At 35.3% G+C, this 23452-nt stretch overlaps 1 protein-coding gene and 1 long non-coding RNA gene across 3 annotated transcripts in view; both read left to right on the top strand.

Annotated features, from left to right (window-relative positions):
• Positions 1–11375, top strand: part of CDC73 (cell division cycle 73) — a 120713-nt gene extending 109338 nt beyond the window's left edge. For both annotated transcript variants that reach the window (XM_059146949.1, XM_059146948.1), the window contains one exon: positions 656–11375. In XM_059146949.1, coding sequence (XP_059002932.1) covers positions 656–666 — 11 coding nt within the window. In that variant the 3' untranslated portion in view covers positions 667–11375. The remainder of the gene's footprint in view (positions 1–655) is intronic.
• Positions 11376–13978: 2603 nt separating this feature from the next.
• The window catches only part of LOC131814975 (uncharacterized), a 79900-nt gene continuing 70426 nt past the window's right edge, over positions 13979–23452 (top strand). Inside the window, exon 1 of the long non-coding RNA XR_009347520.1 lies at positions 13979–14437. This is a non-coding gene — a long non-coding RNA (uncharacterized LOC131814975). The remainder of the gene's footprint in view (positions 14438–23452) is intronic.

Here is a 23452-nt window from a genome sequence, read left to right as displayed (position 1 = left end):
TCTGGCTCTAATGAACTGTGACCTTTCTTAACCTTGTTTTCTGTCTGTCCAAGGGGCTTAGATTAAGTGATCCCTATAGTTTTGTTTTTGTTTTTGTTTTGCATCAAAAGGTCACTGACTGGATTTGTTATGGGAAGCTTGTGAAAGGAATTCAGTTTAGAATTTATTTTAATTACTATTATACATAGAATTCTTAAAACCCTTTTACAGAAACACCAGTTTTACAATCGGAAAATTTAAGAATAGCATATGATCACAATACCATTGAATTTATTCTCATTGAGGTGCTCTTTAAAATCTTCCTCTTTCTTGGTATAAGTCTCTTGACGAATATTAAGGGTTTTCCAAAGTCAGAGATGACTGAGGTAACCCAGTGATTATAATTGATAATATATTAAAGAGGAACACTTGTTATTCTAGCTAGAAGCTCTGAGATTATAGAATTTAATGAGAGGAATGTTTTTTCTGGCTTCAGAAGTTCTTATTCTGTATTTCCAAAGTGTAGTATCAGGTTTCCAGTTTTTTAGAAAACAAAACATCCTGTTCACTTTTGAATTTTAAGTTTAAAAAAATGTTAACTTATTTTTACATGTAATATTCTAAAAATTCTACCATTCTTATAATCATTATAACCTATTATAATATTATTTTTCAGGTACATGGTAAAGCATAAATCCCACTTGAGATTCTGAATTTTAGTTGGTTTCTCTTTTTCTGGAGATCTGGATTAAGAAGCATGGATATACCTTGACCTAAAGACTGAGACTCAAGCTTTATGAATTTATCAAGAATTTACGAATGAAGAAGGTCACAGATCGATCTTTTTATAAGACCTTATTTGATGCTTTATGCTTCAAGGGGATGATGCTTGTCATCTATATAAGCAAACTTTTTGGCTTACAACTATTTTTTTAATATTAGCCTTCTAGTCTGTAATGGAAATTGTATATTTTGATAGAAGTTTTTTCTCCATTGGTTAAATTAGCATTACTTAAAATTTGTTTCTTTAGAAAATAAATACAGGTTATAAAATGTGTGTATATTTAGAGGTTATAAGGCTCTCTAGGCCATCTTGCTTCTGATTTTTCATTGCTCTATAATTCCTTTTACTGGAAATACTGTGTTATGAATGGTATTAAATTTTAGTCTCTGAAACTTTGAAAACTAGCAAAGGGATGTGACTATTTTGAATGAATCAGAATGTCAACTGTATGTATACTATACCTATACTTATTCTTTATTTAAAAAAGAATAATGAAAAATCAAGAACAATTCTTCAGCTGGTTGAACTGTTCAGCCTTTTCAAGACTTCTTCACTTTTAAAATGAATACGTTTAATGAATGTACATTCTTCTCACTGACTTCGGTGATTTTAAAACTTAGAATGATATATTTCTATCTGTGCTATCTTTCCACTTGAAAAATCTCAAAACACAGATTAAAACCTGATAGGCTATAGTACTTTTTATTTTGGAAGACAGAGTATGTTTGGGGGAAGGAAATGTATTATTAGTTCTACTGCAATGTAACTTTAACCTTCTTATCTTTTCTCATAAGTTCACCTTTGATTCTTACTTTATATGTATGACATAGGATTTTGAGTCTTCTATTTCTAGGCATGTTGATCTTGGAGTTCTTATCTTCCATTATCCCTAAATATTGATAAACTCCCCCAGACACCAAAGAACACATTTGCTTAATTGTCTGAACAGAAACAAGATAAAAACACTGGTATTTTTATGTGTGTGTTCAATATCGTATAAAATATAAAACCTATATTTTAACTTAGTAAAATATTTTACTACTTCTCTACTTTAGAGTATTGCATCCAAGATACAAATGAATGAGCATTTTCCTTGAGTCTTGATTTCACTGTTTATTACCTAAAATCAACTGGGAACCTCTACTCCCTTAAAGAGTTTTTGCCATTAGAATCCTTGCTGATCATTCATCTTGTGTCATTTTTTTCCTCCATCTCCCCCCCCCCCCCCGCCCAGTGATCTCTCTTAGTTGTGTGTATGTGTGTGTATATATATATATATATATATGACAGAATATATATATATATTTTTGGTAAACATTTAGCTCCTTCTTATGTTATGCTGACATTACCTAGCCTCGTTTTGAAATTTAATGCTATCATATAAATGAGAAGCACTTATTATTTATTTTTAAAGTAGTCACCAAAGTCCGTACCAATAGTAAATAGAAAAAGTATTTATTCATGTGGAATAAATGGTTCTTAAGAAAAGCAGTCAGCATTTTAAATTATTAGATTATAGCATATTTATAAGGTTTGAACAGATTCTACCCCCTTCCTTCCTTTCTTTGCATCCTCTCTTCAAAACAAAAGAGAACTCAAATTTGTTCACTTTAGAATTTCTCAGCATATAAACTGTTTTCAAAATAAATTATGTATTGTATAAACTTTCTCCATGATGAAATCGTTGAGGACTAGAATCTGTGATATTTTAATGTAAGAGTACTTAAGACTACTACAAGTGGACAAGAACTACCTTTCTATAAAGATTTTTAGTATTTATACTTATGTCATATATGAAACTTACTTGATACAGAGTGTGGTTAAAATTGGGAACATCTACTTTGAACAGGGTTTATTTTTCTATCTTGAATTTGCCTTATGTATATTCAAAGGCTTCTGGAAATACTATAAAGAAACATTAGGGAAAGTACAAATATGCTATGCTATTATGTATTTTAAAATCAGACTCTTAGTATGTGCTGATTTTCTTTTTCTTTTTTTTTCAGTAGTTCAGTCCCTTATTTAGGTCCATGTAATTGATTTAATAGCCATTAATTCCAAAAACAATTTTTTTTCAGCCAATCATTATCTCCTGATTCCTGAGTCCTACAGCAGCACCTATAACTGTGCCTTGCACATAGTAGGCATTCAGTAAATAATTTATATGCATGAATTAATGACCTTTTCCATGTAACTGATTTATTACAAAAAGTACTTTGACTAGATGTTGGAATTTGAAAGTATGGAATTACAGGGAATGAAGAGATACACACAGATATTTTCATGGAAATGAGGTATGCATTAGTAAACCTGACATATCCATAAGTTACTGTTAACTGGAGACACCCTGGTCTTGTCCCCCAGTAAAAGAAAATTTCATTTCTTTATTCATAGGATCCTCTTCTGAGTCAGATAACATTAAGAAGCTTCTAGGTTTCAGTCAGTAACTCTCAACCCTGACAAACCATTAGAATCATTTGGGGGACTATTTAAATACACTATTGCCTGATTCCTGATTCTGATTTAATCTGGGCTGAGACCTGATCATCAGTATTTTCAAGAAGTTCTCAAGGTAATTTCATGTTCAGAAAGGATTGAGAATCACTGATTTAATTTGTTACTAAAAACAATACCAGTATTAAAATGTGCTTCCTCCTCACCTCTCCTCTCTTTTTTTTTCCTTTCCTGCTTTTTTTTCTTTTGATAACCAACCTTTACACTAGACCATCCCCCTTATTGGGTACTGGCCTATAGTTCCACATGACAAATTCAAGTCTTATTTATTTAATATAGGAGTATTTTGCTGTTTTATATTTAAACAATGTTTAATATATTTCATTATAAACTAGTATTACAGTTTATGATTTGTTTCCCATATGTCCATATCTTTTACTAACTTTTTAAAAATATCAGCATAACAACAATCCATACAGAAATAACTAGTTCATAATGAGGAAAATTTCATAGTTAATTTTTAAGGTAGAAGACAGTAAAGTATTAATTTCTTATCTGCCATGCAGAATTAGAGTTTGCTTATGAAAGGAAAGGGGCATACTTTTAAATTGGTCTGCACAGAAAAGTAAAAGTAAATTATTCATTTAAATGAAATTCATTATCAAACATTGAAGGAAATTTTTTCCTAAATAAAAATTTTTGTGACTCCTAACAAAATTAAAGTGATACATTCTTTTTTGGAGGGTGGGGAGGGGGTATTTAGTTGCCATATTTCTTACAATTCCATTTTATTGATAATAACAATAGAAATGATGATACGATATACATATGTGGCCAGAAATAAAGTGCCACTTTGTCAGATAATGATTATCTGAGTCTTAGTTGTTGAACTAATTAGTTTATGAAACTTTTGAGACCAGTGCTTTTTATAAATATTGGAAAAGCTAATCAAAATTAAAACATGAAAAATAAATTTAATTACATGAGCCTTAGTATTACTTGACTGAATTTTTATTCACTTGGATTTGATATGCAACTGGTTACCCTAACCAAAGTAAATTAACTTTATAAAAGGACAAATGACTGAATTTGACTTAAATTAGAATTGGATTAGGAATTTGAACTGCCATGTCCTATATATCCTGGCTTCTCCATTGCCACATTTGGCTGTTTAGTGGTGCCATCATGGTTTCTATATTAATATGTTGGAAATATAATTAGGGAAAAGTTGAAAATGTATAATAGGTGTATAAAGAATTATATTTAGTAAATGCATAATAGGCAATAATACATTCAGGCCATTGATCTGTTTGGGCTTATATGTATTATTTTAGGTAGTGTTTATTAGAGTATCTTGGGAGTTATAAATGTATGCCATTTAAATGAGTAAAGGTAATGAAATTTTATTGCCAAAATTCAAAAAGTGGGGTGATACTATGTCACATTTAAGTGAATGATGTACTGAGAATTTTGTTTGCTACTGAATTCCCTTTCTATCCAGTTTAAGTTGACTAAAATTTACTTAACCTCCAAGTTTGATTATAGTGGTTTATATATAATGTAGTTCATTTACATGGTGTAGGCATTATAAATGATTGTTTAGCCACCAATTTGTATTATTTCTCAAGCACAGTGTTTCTTGAATGGAGCTTTAATTTGGGCCATGTGACCTGATAAAATGTTCTAGTCATTCTTATGCCATTTCAGTCAATTTTTAAATTTCAAGTTTAATTGTAAATAAAACATTTTATAAGACTTTACTTCAGCAGTCTTGGGGACGTTCCCACTCCCAGTTCTACTCGGCTTTTTGTCCCTCCAACCAAAAAATCACATCCAACCAAGAACACAGAAACTGTATTTTGGGGTAGGATATGGATGACGACTGTCTTTCCATGAAAGGATTATGAGATTTTTTCAGGCATAGTATTTCTCTGTTTTGAAAATAAATGCAGTGTGAGTTTTCACTTTGAAAACTAGTGAGTTAAGTACATTTATAGTTTTTTGTTAATGCGTTAAATAATGTAGGGAATCATAGTTCTTCCTAAAAGTAACAAGCCACATGCTCTGTTGAACTTGGTTTGCTTATGGTCCAATTTACTATGTCCTTTATTGTTTTAATAGAATTAAGAATGTATCTGGTAAATTACATTGTTTTTACAGTTTGAGTACTCTGATTTTAACATTTTATAGTTTGAAAACAAACTGTACTCTGCATATAATCAGATCTTTAACAGCATCAACATATTGGTTGTGCCAGTGATAACGTCTGACTCTTTTGCAACAAAATTTCTTTAATGAAGAGTTTAATGGGCCCTATTCAAACTTAATTTCCATTCAGTTCATAAGTGCCCACTTAATATGTGTTTTATCTTGCTCTTCTATTCATTTGATCATTGGCTCTTAGTCAAATGAGCAGTCACATAACTAAAATAGATATAGCATGAGTTGAAAATGCTGTTGGATTTTTTTTAAGACTCAAAGGTGCTAGTATATGTATAACAGCACATTGCCAAATAAGCTTTTTTCTCCTCAAACACTTCCCATTTTTATTTAATCATGTAATGATCAGGTATTTATGGTAGCTTGGAAGACTTCCTCTTAATTTTCTTCAGTGACCATAAAAAAACATAAAAATAGCTCTGGAGAAGCCTGTGTTGAGTCTGTCATAATTATTTGTAGATACTTTATCCCAGAATTATAGTTCATAATTCATCATCCAAAAAATGTTGATTTATATTACATAACTAATGTAAATAGGAATCAGTATAAGAAAGAAGAAATTAGAGATTTGATTAATCACACTTGAATATTTTTTTGGACTGTACTTCATTTACCAAAAATTTCCAAATGGAAACACATTGGGTGGTTATACAACATTCACTGTGATAAAATGTGGTAATTTACACTCACAGAAGAACTACATTCATGGAGTTTACCATATTAAAAGTGTAAATATGGTAATGGTATCAATTTCTCTTTAAAATTATTAAATAATATAAATATGTTTTTCTTTAAAATGAAATAGTTTGAAATTTTATCAAGTTGGTGTGTGTAATGGTTGGGGAAGATCAAATGAGCTTGCTCTTGGCTTATTCAATTATTTTACCCCAGTTGGGCATCACTAAAGTTTATGGTCATTTTGACTGTAAGACAGTTTTAAAGTATTATATTCTTATTTATGTGTTTATTTCATAATACACCACTGAGTACAAAAAAGGAAGTTTAAGGGTTACTGATGATGAAACAAACTGGGGGGCATTCATGGTAGTTGATGTAGGAATTGGAGGAGAAAGAAGAAATTATAATGGCACTCTAACTCATTGTGAAACATTGTAGTAGGATTTAGGCAGTGATGTATTTTTTGGGGGTTTAGACATAAACGTAAGTGAAGCTAGGCAAACCTGTGGTATGATTTTTCTCCAGCAGCATGTAGTGGCTTGGTTGCAGATATAGAAAAAGCAAATAGATTTTCAACTTTTGATGGAAGTAGAAGCAAGCCAGGGAGGTGAAGTTAAGTAACAAGTGATGATTATAGTACCAGAACATGGAATCTCAGCTCTTCAAGGAATAAACAATATAAAGGAGGTCATGGAGTGTATGAAAGTGGGGCTGACTCATGAACCGAAAACTTCAGTGAAATGAAGCTAAAAGTAAGTCTGAAAGAGAAAGGAGGGTGGGAATATGAGATCAAGAGTTCAGAGGTGATATGATATTCATAAGGAAAAGTCAAGACCTTGGAAGTGACTGAGGAGAAGAGCTTTTTGGAGTCAGATCTGAGACCACAGTTACTCATGGGAATGTTGAAATAACAGAACGACAAGAATAGGGGTGACAGGGAAGATGGCCACAGGCTGGTGACTTACATCAATGGCATCAAGAACATTGTAACTGAATAGCATGAGCTTTAAAGCATCCATGCTCAAAATCATTGGCTTTGTATCAAGAGATAAGTGAATGTACATTTAGATATTTTTAGAATTTTTTTAAAGGTATAGATCATTTCATTGCCTCTAACTTTTTTTTTTTTTTTTTAATTGTGTGCTTGTTCCATTAGCATAGATTATGAGGGCTTTTACTGAACTAAGTGTAAATCCTGACAGACTTTCTACCTTCTCTGAGTCCATTTTGCTGCCACATCAGGCTAGATCTTGTATTGTCTCTTCTGTAGTTCAATGATAATTGGAAGTGGATAAAATTCTTTGTTGGAAGGCCTGAGCACCACTCTGTTCTGAGGTTTCATAACGTGCCCAAACTGAGGTCACTCCTAGTTGAATATACATCTCCTTTCTGAGGGAGAACTCCATGAATGGTTCCCAAAGTGGCTCCGGGGTGCTGGAAAAAAGGGATACCTGAAAGTATTAGAGGTTGGAAAGGGTTTTTCATTAGCTTTTCTTTCTTTCTTTCTTTTAAGATTTTATTTATTTATTTGAGAGAGAGAGTGTGAGAGAGAGAATATGAGAGGGGAGAGGGTCAGAGGGAGAAGTAGACTCCCCAGTGAGCAGGGAGCCCGATGTGGGACTCGATCCCGGGACTCCGGGATCATGACCTGAGCCGAAAGCAGTTGCCCAACCAACTGCGCCACCCAGGTACCCTCATTAGCTTTTCTATGGGCATCTTCTTACTTCCTCAAGTTTGTTTTGTTCTAGATTTTGGATGAGAATTCTTGGAATGTTGTCAGCTTTCTTTTCTTACAGTGAGGTACGTTAGATGTTACTTTGAGCCTAATTTAAACCTTACCAGAATCTGTTCCTTTTCTTTATCAACATGAGATGGTGTGTATCCTTTTCTTCTTTGGTGGCTGATGGTTTTCTGTTTTTCCTTTTTTTCTTTCTCCTACCAATTTTTTAGTTGTTAAAGTGTGGTGGAGCTATGCTCTCACTTCATTGTCTTCACCCAGAAGTGACCTTACTATTCTTGATGGAGGAAACAAGCCATAGAATTCTTAGTACTATATCTCAGTAACATGCATTTAATAATCTTTCCTCCTATTACAATTTTTTATATGTCCTGTCACCCATCAAGGACTTGTCTGTTCATATGTGTTCTCCTACATCTCTCTCCACTGTCATGAGTTTTGCCCTATTACTGTTCCCTCTCTAGCTTGTGTCTTCATCCTGTCACCACCCTGTATTTGCCCCTTCCACCCACATTTAAACTGGGTTGCACCTTTCATCTTAAACAGGGTTCTAGGGGGATGGCTTGAATATGAGCACCTCTCAAAGACTCATGGAGTTAGAGGAAAACTGTGCAGTCCACATGTGTGGTACTAGGAAAACCAGCTTCAGAGTACCCGCTAGGCTACTGCATGGTGGGCTCTCAGTTCCTGTGTGTATGGGTCCTCGGTACACAGAAGCAGAGGTATTTGGCTTGCTTGTATTGCCCATAGGTTTATTGCCACTCAGACTGTCCCACAGTTGGATTTATGCCAAAGGGTGAATGAGTAGACAAAGGAAAAGAGTCCAGAGAAGCCTAAAGAAAAAATAGAATTAGAGAACATTCAGAAGTGAGTGGTGTTGAAAACGAACTGCTGGTGAAGATGGCTGACAACTTTAATTTTGAAAACGCAGATGAGGAACTTCACAGCGTGAAGTAAGCTTTCTATAAATTAAAAGCCCAACACATTAAAATGTAGTAAAAGCAGCAAATGGCCACTCTTGAGGACCAAATTAGTGGCCTAGAATTTGTGCAGTAGTAATTCTGTCTAGAAAATCAAAACCCAAAGACCTGAAGATCGTAGTAAAAAGGAGAACAACTTAAAAGCTTAGGATATTTAATGTGAATCAGTGAAGAACCACAAGGAAAAAAAGGAAGCAGACTTATGAAAATAATTCGTAAATAGTAGAGGAACATTTCACTGGTTTTAAAGTGTTCTTGCTATATAGGTTCCATGTAACATCAAGGAAAATAAAAGACACTAGGCAGACATTTTATTCAAATACTTATTGTCTACTTCATGGCAGTGATAAGCACTTAGTCACGGGAATTTAGAGTGAACAAAGCATGAGCCATGCCATCATTGAGTAGGAAGAGGTAGACAATAAAATGAATAAATATGTCAGATGTGAGTAAGTGATAGAAAAAAAAAATAAGAGTGATTAACAGTGTTGGGATAAGGTAGAGGCAAGATACACTATTTTATATTGGTGGTCAGAGACCGTTACGGTGACATTTGAGTGGAAATGAGGGAACCGACCTCATAAATCCCTGGGGAGAAAGTACTCCAGAGGGTGAACAGGAAGTTTAAAAACCCTAAGGTAATATCATAGCTGTGACTCCAAGACTGGCAAGGAAGCCCCTTTGGTAGGGCTGAGGGAGCAAGAACAGTAATACGTGAGTGCAGAGTGGCAGCAGGAAACAAAATTTTATGTGGGGCTTTGTAGACTGTTGTAAAGCCCTTGGCTTTTATTCATTGGTACATATGGGAAGCCGTTCGAGAGTTTTTGGGCAAAGGAGTGACCTCCTGTGACCCTGGTTTCAAGAGTCACAATGCTGTTGGAAAAGAGACTATTTGAGGAGTAATGGCAGGAGCTGGGAGGCCAGTCATTAGCTACTTCAGTCATTGAGGTAAGAAATCACTAGGGGTGGGACCAGGGTTACTGGTGGAGGAGTGATAAGTAGATTCTGGAAATATTTTGAAAGTACATAGATGGGGTGTGGTGTGTGATAGTAGAGTCAACAATCAGGTCTTTTGGTTTGGGGCTTTTGCCTAATAACTGGAGGCATGGGATTTCTGCTTACTGTGCTAGGAGGAAATTGGATAAGGGTCCGATTGGGGGATGGTAGGTAGCAGCAGAGGGAATTGGGAGTTTTGGGAATGCTGAGATTGAGATGCTTATTAGACATGCAGGAGGAGATACTCAGATTATTTCAGGGTAAAGAGAGGAATTTATAAAGGAAAAAGAAAAATCGCCAAGCTTTAGAGAATGACCACAACTAAATCTGTTTCCCAGGTGAGACCATTTATCTTGAGGCTATGCAAGGATCCAAAGAATGTATCTCCCAAGTACCCTCAGTTGAAGAAAATGCACATTAGAACTTTAAAGAACTTCAAATAAAGACGTGTTCTGTGGTAGAGTGGCTGGAAATTTGTGATGTTAAGTGATAAGTACTCTTCAAGTGGGAGAGACCTACTACTGGAGAATCTCACATCATTAACCTCAAGTACTAAGTTATCTCAGCAAAACCAGAAGTGAGGCCTGAGCAAGAAGTAGAGAGAAAGCATTCTAAATTTCTCATCCCTGGTGAGAAAAATGATTTTATGGAAGATGAAGTTGTTCTTGCAACTAATCAGAAGTTCTATATTTTTGACAACTTTTTTTTTTTTTAAAGATTTATTTATTTATTCGACATGAAGAGAGCACAAGCAGGGGGGAATGGCAGGCAGAGGATGAGGGAGTAGCAGGCTTCCCACCGAGCAAGGAGCCTAATGCTGGGCTCAATCCCAGGACCCTGGGACCATGACCTGAGCTAAAAGTGTAGACCCTCGATGGACTGAGCCACCTAGGTGCCCAGACAAATAACTTTCTAAAACCCTCTAAAGCACTTTGGGATACTTAGAAGAAAACAAACAAACAAAATATCGCATTAAGATTTTGGAGATTTTTAAATAGGTCATTTTGGATTTTAAATAGGCCAGGAAATTATTTCCAAGTTGTTAAGTTGTGAGGATGTGGACACTTTGATAGGTATTATGTTTTTAGCTGCAAAAGCACAAAATAAAGAATTTTTCCGATAACCATTTTTAAAATGTTCTTTCCATAGCACAATTTTTCCTAGCAGTAATTACTTTTTCTTCATTCACAGACTTCTGATCATCTGACTTCATAGTAATTTCTAACCTTGTTATTTGGCAAAGAGCTAATTTAGGTTTAAGAGAAAGGTCAACTCTGTCATTTTCTTGTTCCCACTTGGTTCCATTATTATTGTTATCTTTAAGGTGTTTTGTTTGTTTTTGTCTTGTTTTTCTTAGAGATCTCTTTATGCCACTTTTCCATTTTGTAAAGTATAAAGTGATGTCTGTCACACTATGCTGGAGGAGGGAATGAGAATTTCACTGTCAGGTCTTCCCTCAATTCACTTTGTACTGTATACAGATCAAGTGAAGGCATCTGTGTCAATTCATATATTAACTCTTAATAAAGCTTAATTTAACTGCAAATATATATTTTACTGTCTTCTTCCCGCACCTGACTAAATCATCTTGCATGCTCCCTGGAGTGGTTATGCCCTACTTTGGAGACCAATAGCATTCATTAAGTAAAAATGTTTTCATACAGTATTTATCAAATAGTGGTGTTTGGACCAAGAGTGTTAGCTTTCCACAGTGGGGGTGAATTGTGTGATTGTTCAAGTACAGATACCATGACCTTTATTTCAAATTTACTGAATGGGTTTTTGTGGGATAAAGCCAAAGAATCCACATATTTAACAAGATTCTCAAATGACTCATGGGATGCACCATCTTGAGTGTCACTGACTTTGAAAACCTGAAGCCAGATTTTATTTTCAACCTCATTCAACGCTTCCCTCCCAAAAATTTAGGTCCAGATATACTGCTTTGCACCCTTTCAACATGCCATCCTTTTTCATGGCTCCATACCTTATTAAGTACTTCTCTCCCTGCCTAGAAGATGTGTTCTTACCTTTCAAGACAGTTCAAATCACACCTGTGAAATTCACATCTATGCTTATCAAATTACACATTTTTGTTTTTGTGATTTCTGCCCATTTGCCAAAAAGACCATACTCACTGCTCTTAAAACCAATTGAAGAGAGATAGATGTGTTTGCATCAATGTCATCTCTGTTGATTGATTTGAGAATGGACAGCCAACTCTTCATTTCCCACATATATGATATCTAACTTACTTTAAAATATTAAAGAACTCTACCTATGTAAGGATTATCACAGAGATTGTCTCGGAAGAAATGAAACAATAAAATGAAATATAGAAGAAAGGCTAAGCAAAGATATATCAATACCGAATAAAGTGTACATATTTCCATTTTTCTTCTGTTTGTTTATAGCACCACTGCACTGTAATTAACCGTATTTCAAGATGGTAAGGTAGACCAGTTATCAAGTTGCTGTCTCTCAGCTCCAAATCCACCCTCTTTGCCCTATTTTGTGATGTTGATACTGGACCCTGTATAGGTTTCTCCTGCACAGGCTTGATGTTAGGCTGTCACTGGATGAACAACATAAGGCGGTAATAGAGGAGTTTCTTTTCCTATTTCTTGTGTGCTGTGTTTGACTTTGTTGCCACCAGCAGCAGATCAGCATGCAGAAGTTCTGGGAGCACCCATTCAACAGCCTTCATAGATCATCTGCAGCCTCCTCCTCCCTGAAAGTTACTTTGCTCAAGGGAACAGTTCTAGAGACCAACTGTGACCTACCCACAACCTCCAGGGACTCTACTACCTGGTGAGGTGCTCTAACTGGGCTAACTCCACCTTTCCACAGCTGACAGTCTGTGTTCCTCTGTGAGCCGTGCCCTCTCCAACAAGTTCTGACTCACTGGGGTAAGGATGGGCAGAGGGGTGGCTCTAGTTCTTACTTTCTTTTTTATTCTCCCACTACTGTAGAAGGAGTGACTTTTTTTTTTTTTTTAAAGATTTTATTTATTTGACAGAGATCACAAGTAGGCAGAGAGGCAGGCAGAGAGAGAGAGAGAGAGGAGGAAGCAGTCTCCCTGCTGAGCAGAGAGCCCGATGCGGGTCTTGATCCCAGGACCCTGAGATCATGACCTGAGCCGAAGACAGAGGCTTAAACCACTGAGCTACCTAGGCGCCTAAGTAGCTTCTTTCTAATCTCTGTATCTATTAGAATCTTCTTCAACCACCTTTAATTAATTCTTCTATATATTTAATTTTCTCTATCAAGATTAGTGATGTGGTTCTTGTCTCCTGATTGGATTCTGACTGATATATAAGGGTGGGCTACTCACGAGAGGTTTCTTTGAGAGTGAGGTATAAACTACTTCCTAGAAACTGTGTTGCATCAGGAAGGACCATATGCTAGAATTATGGTTTATATAAATATTTGAAGTTTCAAAAAGAGCAAATGAGAAAAGCAACACTGGGGTGAATGTGTGGAAATGAGAGAGAGAATGATTTGATAGAGTTTTGGTGGCTGACCTGATTGAAACCATGGTGGTGGCTGTGAGAATCTCTAGATCAATAAATATTAGTTTATTCACATGCTACCAAAAAATAAAAAAGGAGGTGATCACTGTGTCCAGATTCCTGGGAAACTTCCAGAGCTATTTTGCAGATAAATGGTCCAATATATAAGCATCTCTCTCTCTCTGTTCACCTAATAGTATGTCTTGGAAATCACTATATGTTCAGTTTTTTTCTGTCTTGCTCATAATTTTTTTTAATTGAAGTAAACATCATATAGTAAATATCTTTTTCTTTTGAACTCGCTGTGTACTGTTTCACACTAGGGCTATCCCAGCACTGTGGAGGATCTCTGTGTTGAGTCCAGTTCTGTACCATTATAAACAGTGTTACAGTAAACATCTATGTACATATATATTTGTACATGTGTAAGAGTATCTTAGGTAAATTACTAAGAATGGCATCACTGACTCAGAGATCATGTATTTTTTTAAACTTTTTATCTTGAAATAATTACAGATTCATAGAAAGCTGCAAAACTACTACAGAGGTTCCAGGTGTCCCTTACCCAATTTCTCTCAATGACATCATCTTATATAACTGTAGGACAGTATTAAAACTAGGACATTGATATAACCTACACTCATTTCAATTTCACCAGTTTTACATGTCCTCATTTTTGAGTGTGTGTGTGTATGGTTTTATGCAATTTTATCACAAGTACTTTTGTGTAACCACCACCAAAGACAAGATGCAAAACTGTTCCATCAGCGCAAAGATCTTTTGTGCTACATCTTTGTAGGCACCTCCTTCTCCGTTCCCCTGTTCCTGCTCCTGGTAAACAACTAATCTGCTCTAGAGTCCTATAATTTTGTCATTTTGAGAATACAGTAGACCCTTCTTAACTGTGGTTTCACTTTCTGCAGGTTACAGTTCCTCATGGTCAACAGCTATCTGGAGGGAGATGACCCTCCTTCTGACCATGTTGTCCAGAGATCAGTAGTAGCCTAATGCTATGTCACAGTGCCTGTGTCATCCCCTCACTTCATCTCATTGTGTAGGCATTTTATCATCTCATATCATCACAAGAATAAGAAAGGTGAGTACATTATTATAAGATAGTTTGAGAGACTACATTCACATAACTTTTATTATAGTGTGTTATAATGGTTCTCTTTTAATTGTAACTAAATAGTGTTATTTTTCTTTAGTTGTTAATCTTTTACTGTGCCTAGTTTATAAATTAAATTTGATCATAGGTATGTATATATAGGAAAAAACATTATATATGGGGTTTGCTACTATCTCTGGTTTCAGGCATCCACCAGGGGTCTTGAAACATATCCTCTGCAGATAAGGGGAAACTGCTCTTTTATAAACGGCATCATACAACATCTAACCTTTGAGATTGGCTTTTTTTTCATGCAGCAGAATGCTCTTGAGATCCATCCAACAGTTGCATGTGTCAATAGTTCTTCCTTTTTATTTCTGAGAAGTGGTCATTGATATGGAGGTATCACCATATGGTTAGCCATTCACCAGTTGAAGGGTGTTAGGTTATTTCCATCATTTGGCTATTATAAATAAATCTGTGAACATTCATATACACATTTTTGTATGTTTCTCTTCTGGGAATATGGTTGCTGGGTTGTATGGTAAGTATATTTTAGTTTTTTTAAAGAAACTGTCAAACTATTTTCCAGAATGATGGTACCATTGTACATTCTCACTAGCTGTGTATAAGAGATCCAGTTTTTCCACATCCTTGCCTGCATTTTATATTGTCATGATTTTTTTAGGAGTTTAGCTGTTTCAGTAGACGTGTAGTGATATATCTTAATGGTTTTAATTAGAATGTTCCTAGTGGCTAATGATGTTGAACATACCTTCAGATCCTAATTTGCTATTTGTATATTCTCTTTGGTGAAATGTATGTTCATATCTTGCCCATTTTCTTTCCTTTTTTTTTTTTAAGATTTTATTTATTTTTTTGACAGAGATCACAAGTAGGCAGAGAGGCAGGCAGAGAGAGAGAGAGAGAGAGGGTGAAGCAGGCTCCCTGCTGAGCAGAGAGCCCTCTTGCCCATTTTCTAATTTGATTTTGGTTTTGGTTTTTTTTGTGTGTATGTTTTTACTCTTGCATTCTTTATATAGGCAGTTCTCACTTTTCATGGTTCTAATATGCAAGACTTTCTTTTTCTTCTTGGTTGGAACAGTTCTTTTTTTCTCCATTAGCTTTACTGAAATATAATTGACATGTAACATTGGGTAAGTCTAAGGTGTACAGTGTGATAATTTGATACATGCATATATTGCAAAATGTTCACTACAATGATACTAGCTAACACATCCTTCACCTCACAGAATTACTTTTGTTATTGTTGTTATGGTGACATTTAAGATCTGCAGTCCAAGCAACTTTCAAGTATGCAATACACTATCCTAATATACTATCATTATCCTACTATATATTACATCCCAAAACTTACTCCTTTGGAAGTTTTTATGTATTGACCAACGTCTCATAATTTCTCTCACTGCCCAGCCCCTGGAAACCACCATTCTGCTTCTATGAATTTGGCTTCTTTAGATTCCTCATTTAAGTGAGATCGGACAGTTATTTGTCTCTCTCTGTCTGACTTCTTTCACTTAGCATAATGCCCTCAAGGTCTAGCTATGTCAAAAATGATAGGGTTTCCTTTTGTTTTATGGCTAAATAATATTCATAAGCCACATTTTTCTTCATTCATCCATTGGTGGACATTTTAGTTGTTTCTATGTCTTGACTATTGTGAGTAACAGTGCAATGGACATAAGAGTATAGGTATCTCTCAGGGTTAGTGACTTAATATCCTTTGGACATATACCCAGAAGTAGAGTTCCTGGATCATATGGTAGCTCTATTTTTAAGTTTTTGAGGAATCTCCATACTGCCTTCTATAGTAGCTGCACCAATTTATCCTATTCCCACCAACGGTGCACGAGGTTCCCTTTTCTCCACATTCATAGCACACTTACTATCTCTTTTCAATAAAAAATTTGCCATCTTAACAAGTGTGAGGTGATACTTATTGTGGTTTTGTTTGCATTTTCCATATGATGAGTAATGTTGAGTACCTGTTCCTGTTTCTGTTGCCCACTGGTACATTTTCTTTGGAAAAAAAGTTATTCCGGTCTTTTGCCCATTTTTGAATTGGTTTATTTTATATTTTGATACTGGGTTGTATGAGTTCCTTATATATTTTAGATATTTTTACCCCTTAACAGATACTTGGCTTGGGTATGTTTTCTCCCATTTGATAGGTTGCCTTTTCATTTTGTTGTATGTTTTATTTGCTCTGCAGAAGGGCTTTTGGTTTGATATAGTCCCATTTGTTGATTTTTGCTTTTGTTGCTTGTGCTTTTGATGTCATATCTAAGTAAACATTTCTAAAATCAGTGTCAGAGAGCTTTTGTTCTGTTTTCATCTAGGAATGAACTAACATTTTGTCCATTGTTAGTGTACAGAAAAACAACTGATTTTTTAAAAATTCTAGTTAACATGCAGTATAATATTAGTTGCAGGTGTACAATACAGTGATTCAACACTTCCATGCATCACCCAGTGCCCATCAGAACAAGTGCACTCCTTAAGCCCCATCATGTATTTCCCCCATCCCCCCACTGACCTCCCCTCTGGTAACCATCTATTTGTTCTCTGTAGTTAGGATTCTGTTCCTTGGTTTGCTCCTTTTCCCCTTTGCTCATTTGTTTTGTTTCTTAAGTTCCACATATAAATGAAATCACATGATATTTGTTTTTCTCAGACACATTTTGTTTAGCACAATACTCTAGCTCCATCCATGTCATTGCAAATGGCAAGACTTTATTCTTTTTTATGGCTAAGTAATATTCCTCTCTCTCTCTCTCTCTCTCTCTCTCTCTCTTTCTCTCTGTGTGTGTGTGTGTACGTGTACATCATATCCTATATATATACTATATCTTCTTTATCCAATTCATCAGTGGATGGACACTTGGGCTGTTTCCATAATTTGGCAACTGTAGATAATGCTGCTATAAACATTAGGGTGCATGTAACACTTTGAATTAGTATTTTTGTATTCTTTGGGTAAATATCTAGTCATGTGACTGCTGGATTCTAGGGTAGTTCTATTTTTAACTTTTTGAGGAACCTCCATACTGTTTTCCAGAGTGGCTGCCCAGTTTGCATTTATGCATCTATATTCATTGGGGATATTTGTCTGGAGTTTTCTTTCCTTGTAATATCCTTATCTGTTTTGGTATCTGGATAATGCTGGCCTCATAAAATGAGTTTGGCAGTGTTCCGTTCTCCTAAACTTTTTTGGAAGAGTTTGAGAAGAATTGCCATTCGATTATTCTTTAAATGTTTTGTGGAATTCATGAACAAAGCCACCTGGTCCTGGGCTTTTCTTCTTTGCGAGATTATTGATTACTGGTTCAATGTGCTTACTTGTAATTGGTCTGTTCTGGCTTTCTATTTTTTAAATAATTCAGTCCAGCCAGTTGTATGTTTCTGGAAATTTATCCCTTTCTTGTAGGTCGTACAATTATTAGCATACAATTGTGAATAATGGTCTCATGATTTTTTGTATAGGGGTGGAAGGAAAGGGAGAGAAAGAATCTTCAGCAGACTCCACACTCAGTGCTGAGCCTTATGCAGGGCTCAACATCATGACCTGAGCCAAAATCAAGACTTAGACATTTAACCAACTGAACCACCCAGGCTCCCCTGTGGTGTCCATTTTAGTATCTTATTTTTCATTTATAATTTTATTTATTTGAGTCTTCTCTTTTTTTTTTTTTTTTGGTAAGTCTAGCTAAAGGTTTATTAATTTTACCTTTTAAAGAAAACAACTCTTAATTTTGTTGGAGTCTTCTATTGTTTTTCTATTCTTTATTTCCTGTATTTCTGCTCTGATCTTTGTTATTTCCTTCAATCTACTAACTTTGGGCTTAGTTTGTTCTTTTTAGAGTAATTCATTGTAGTGTAAGGTTAGTTGTTTAGCTGAGGTCTTTATTGTTTTTTAAATGTGGTTGCCTATTTGCTATAAACTTCCCTCTTAGAATTGCTTTTGCTGATTCCCATAAGGTCTGGTATAGTGCATTGCCACTTTCATTGTTTTAAAAAATTTGTTTATTTCCCTTTTACTTTTTTCTCTGACCAATTGATTGTTCAGGTGTATGTTGTTTAATCTCCACGTAGTTTTTAATTTGCCACTTTTCTTTCTTTTATTGACTTTTAGTTTCATTCCATTGTGATCAGAAAAGATACTTAGTATGGTTTCAGTATTTTTAAATTTGCTGAGAATTGTGACCTAACACATCCTGGAGTGTGTCCTATATGCTGATGGAAAGAATATATATTCTTCTGTTGGTGGATGGAATGTTCTATATATGTTTGGTTCATTTGGTCTGAAGTACTGTTTAAGTCCAATGTTTCCTTATTGATTTTCTGTCTGAATGATCTATCTATCCATTGTTGAACATGTGGTTTGGAATTCCTCTACTATTATTGTTTTGTCTGTTTTTCCTTCAGATATGTAATTATTTACTGTATATATTTAGGTGCTCCAATGATGGGTATATAAATATTTACAGTTGCTATACCCTTTTGATGAATTAACCCTTTCTTTCTTTCTTGTATAATGGTTTATATAATCTTTCTTTGTCTACATTGCAATTTTTGTCTTAAAGTTTGTAAGTATGAGTACCTTTGCTTTTTTGAAGTTCCCCGTAACATGGAATATCTTTTTCCATCCCTTCACTTTGAGCCTATGTATGTGCCTAGAGCCGACATGAATCTCTTATAGGCAGCGTAAACTCAGGTCTCTTTTTTATTTTAATTTTTTATTCTTTCAACCACTCTAGGTCTTTGATTAGAGAATTATTCCATTTACATTTAAAGTAATTATTGATAGGTAAGGACTTCCTAATGCCATATTATTCATTATTTTCTGCCTATTTTACAGTTTCTTTGTCCCTTTTTTCCTCTTTTGCTGTCTTCCTTTGTGAACTGATGATTTTTTGTAGTGATATACTTTAATTCCCTTCTCATTGTCTTGTGTCCATTCACTGTAGGTTTTTGCTTTGTAGGTACCCTGAGGCTCACATGAAACATCTTTTAGATACAACAATCAATTTTGAGCTGATAACAGCTTAACTTCGATTGTGTTAAAAAATTCTAACTTTTTTACACACATGCCCATACTTTGCTTTTGATGTCACAATTCAAATCTTTTTATATTGTTTACCCATTAACAAGTTATTGTAGCTATATTTATGTATTTATTTTTGCACTTCTATTAGAGTTGAGTGATTAACACATGAACGTGTTACAATGTTGGAGTTTTCAGAATTTGACTCTGTACTTACCTTTACCAGTGTGTTTTATATTTTCATATTTTCATGTTACTAGCTAGCATCCTTTCATTTCAGCTTGAAGAATTCCTTTTAGCATCTTTTGTAAGACAGGCCTAATGGTGATTAACTCAGTCAGTTTTGTTTCTCTGGGAAAGTCTTCATCTCTTTTTCATTTTTTAAAATCTCTTTTTCATTTCTGAAGGATAATTGTCAAATAGACAATTATTGGCAGTGTTTTTCTCTTAGCACTTTGGATATATCATCTCACCTTCAGTTGGCAACAGATGTTATATTGGTTAGCTATTCATGTAAATGTACCGCCCCTAAACCATTTATTATTGCATTTATATTTAGTCTATGGGTCATTTGGTCTCTTCTGGCTTTGGTCTTAATCTTAGTTTTAACACCTGTTGGGCTGTTCTTGGCAGGGCTTGCTCAGGCATCTACATTCAGTTGGCAGATTGACTGTAGTTTGGCTTTAGTCTGCGATGGACTGGTTCTTATGTGTAGAGTTGTTTGGATGACAACTAGAGCAGCAAAGAGTTAGTAGGCTCTCTGCCTCTCATTATCCAGTGTAAGACTGAAAAATGTTCTCTTGCTAAAGACTTAGGAACCAGAGAGAACAAAAGCATCCAAGGCCTCTTGAGGCCGAGCTCAGAATTATCACACTTTCACATCCATCACTTTCTGTTGGCCAGTAATAGGTCACAAGTCAAGCCTGGATTGAAAGGGTGAGAAAACAGTTTCTGCCTCTTGATAGTAAAAGCTTAGGGTTAGAGATTATTGCTTATTTTTTTCATCTTCTTTTCTGGCAAAATGCCCTGTATATAGTAGAATGTAGTTATTTGTATGTGTATGCTTCCAGTTCACTTTTCTGAATTTTTTTTTGTTGAAACACTAGAAACAAGTAGAAGATAGATTACAAATTATAATGCATCCTAACCTTGTATGATATCAAGCAATTCTTCTGCTAACAGGTAGGAATGAAATGTCCAACCTGGACCTAACAGTGTGTATTTATGTTGATTCCAAGGAAGCCCCGTCTGTATCTACACATGATTGATTAGTACAGATGGTTCCTCCTTAGAGAATCAAAGGGTGATGATGAAAAGTTGATAAAAGCTCCAAAGAGCCTTAAATATTTTCTCAGAGCAAAGCATACTACAGCAGTGATGGATACTAAGATTTATGTCCTTGAGTATATATTTGATATTTGAAAGGGAAAGACAGAAATTATAGTTGGTCAAGGGAAAATTTCAAAAATGCAAGTGAACCTTATACACATTTTCTGCAAATTACTAAATCCTTCTCTCCCTATTTATGGAAAGTATTATAATAGTTTTATAGGGTTACCATGACAAAATACTCAAGACTTGGTGACTTAAAGAACAGAAATTGATTTTTCAGAATTTTTGAGGCTAAGATCAAGGTGTCATCAGTGTTGGTTTCTTCTGAGTCCTTTCTCCTTCACTGTAGATGGCTGTCTTCTCCCTGTGTCTTCTTGTGGTTTTCCCTGTCTGGATGTCTGTGTTCTAATGTTCTTTTCTTCTAAGAACACTAGTCATGTTGGATTAGGACACTCTCTAATGACCCCATTTTAACTTAATGACTTTTTAAAATCTTGTCTCTAAATATAGTCACATTATAATTTTTTTGTGTGTAATCTTTTCATTTTCCTCAAGGTAAAATCTTCAGCAAGCCCTTTACTTTTCTGCTCCCTCTTATATGATAGTACTATAGTTACTTGAGTCATGAACACAGGCATAATTTAATTCAAATATTAAAATGTATAGTTAATCAAAGCTCACATTCTCACACCCTTCCTGGCTGGTTGGAGGCACTGAATGGTGAGGGATCAGGGTGTGGCAGCTTCCCTTTTTCCTCCATTTCCTCCTCCCTAAAGTTGACCTGTTCCTCTACCCCTACTTCAGCTCCCAACACTGGAGCTAGGAGGGAGGAATGGTTAGACATGGAAAATTCCTATAGGGACTGGTATCCTTGGGAGCTGACTTCATACTCTTTGAGCCCAGCATATGTTCAAAGCAGACTTTGGCTCTTGTGGGTGTATTTTGTGGATTGGCAGAGGTTTTGTGCTGGGTGCCTCTCTTCTGCAGTTCAGAGGACCTGGGAAAATTCCTGTCTTTTTCCCTAAGAGAGTCTTGATACAACTTCCTCCTTCCCTCCAGCTTTTTGTAAGATCAATCTGCTTCTCCAGCAGACAGCCCCTGCCAACTCCCTCCTCCTTATGGCCCACATCTAGCCCATGGAGAACATCTGCCAGCTGTAGCACAAGCCACCATCTGTGTTAGCTCTCTCTGACACGAGTTAGCACAAATTCTCTAAGACCTCCAACTTCAAGAAATATTGTTCCAGTTCTCTTTGGGGTCCTGTGAGAAACCTCTTCCTTATCCTTGAAGCAAGATGTAGTGCTTTCCCTGCATCTCCAACCTCTCTTATCCTCTCACTCTCTCCCCCAGCCACAACATGGCCACCGACTCTCTCTAAAGGTGATCATCTCAAAAATATTTCTCCTCTCTGCAGGTCTTTTTACTGGATGAAACATTTCAAAACTCCAAGAATAATTGTCTTCCTTTGTGAATTATGTAGATGATGATTGGGTTTTAGAATTTCAAATCTGTTGTATCTAGTTCTATCTCAGTCAAAACTTTAATCTTAACATCCTGTTACATTTCTTTATTACTTGTCTTCTTCAGATGAAAGTCTTAGGATTTCTAAAGTTACCAGTGTGGAAAGTAGGAGTTTATCTGAAGTCTCCTAGGCTATGATAAGAGAGGCATATGATAAATCTCTTTTGGGTTATAAATGAGAGAAGAATGTTCTTTTACTGAAAAGGCCAGCAAGTATTATGAGTGGCTTATATTAGCTTACGTTCTACATGTTCACACTCTTACTTCATATTGAAACATTGGAAAATTACTTTAAACTTATTATTTAGCCTGCCACATAGGGTGATAGAAAAAATATAGTCCTTTGCTTAATCATGCCACTCTTTTAGAACCATTTATAAGAGAAGAATCTGATCTCTTAGTTACTTGACAAAACAAATTCTGCTTATTATTACAAAGCCATATCAGTTTAAAAATATAGAAGTTATCAATCAGCTTAGTGAAATTATGAATAACATTGGTCTTTTATATGCAACAGTAGTTAATCATTTTTTTAAAAAGGATATTTTGATTAGTCCCTTGAAGAAATCAAAGCCCTTGAATTTAAAATTAAGTCATCTTATAAAACCCTTCAATTTATTACTACACTTTTCCAGTTATTTTATTTATAACTTCATCTTAAAAGATTTTTCACTGCCTCGTACTGATGACAATTTTAGCTGTTAGTGTCAATAGCCACTAAGCTCTCTTATTGTCATAACTACAATTTCAGAGGAAAAGTAGCTTTAGTATACAACAAACCACAGAAAAATTAATGGTAAAAACAATTAACATTTATTATCTTTCATGATTCTGTTAGTTGGCTGGACAGCTCTGGTTTTGGCTGGCTTATCCAGAGCTGGGTAATCTGTGAAGTCATCATTCTCATGGCTGGCCATTGTTTGACTAGTTAGTCTTGGTTAAAAGCTTTCATAGGAGCTTCATTGGTTGGAGGCTTGGTCTGGATGGGGCTCATCTGGGACAATTTATCTCTGTTCCACACAGTGTCTCATCCATAGGCTGTCAGATGCTTCTTCACGTGTTAGTCTTAGGGTCAAAAAAACCCC

Source organism: Mustela lutreola, chromosome 14 (genome assembly GCF_030435805.1).
Source record: "Mustela lutreola isolate mMusLut2 chromosome 14, mMusLut2.pri, whole genome shotgun sequence".
Taxonomy (NCBI): domain Eukaryota; kingdom Metazoa; phylum Chordata; class Mammalia; order Carnivora; family Mustelidae; genus Mustela; species Mustela lutreola.
This window is presented reverse-complemented; position numbering and strand designations above follow the sequence as displayed.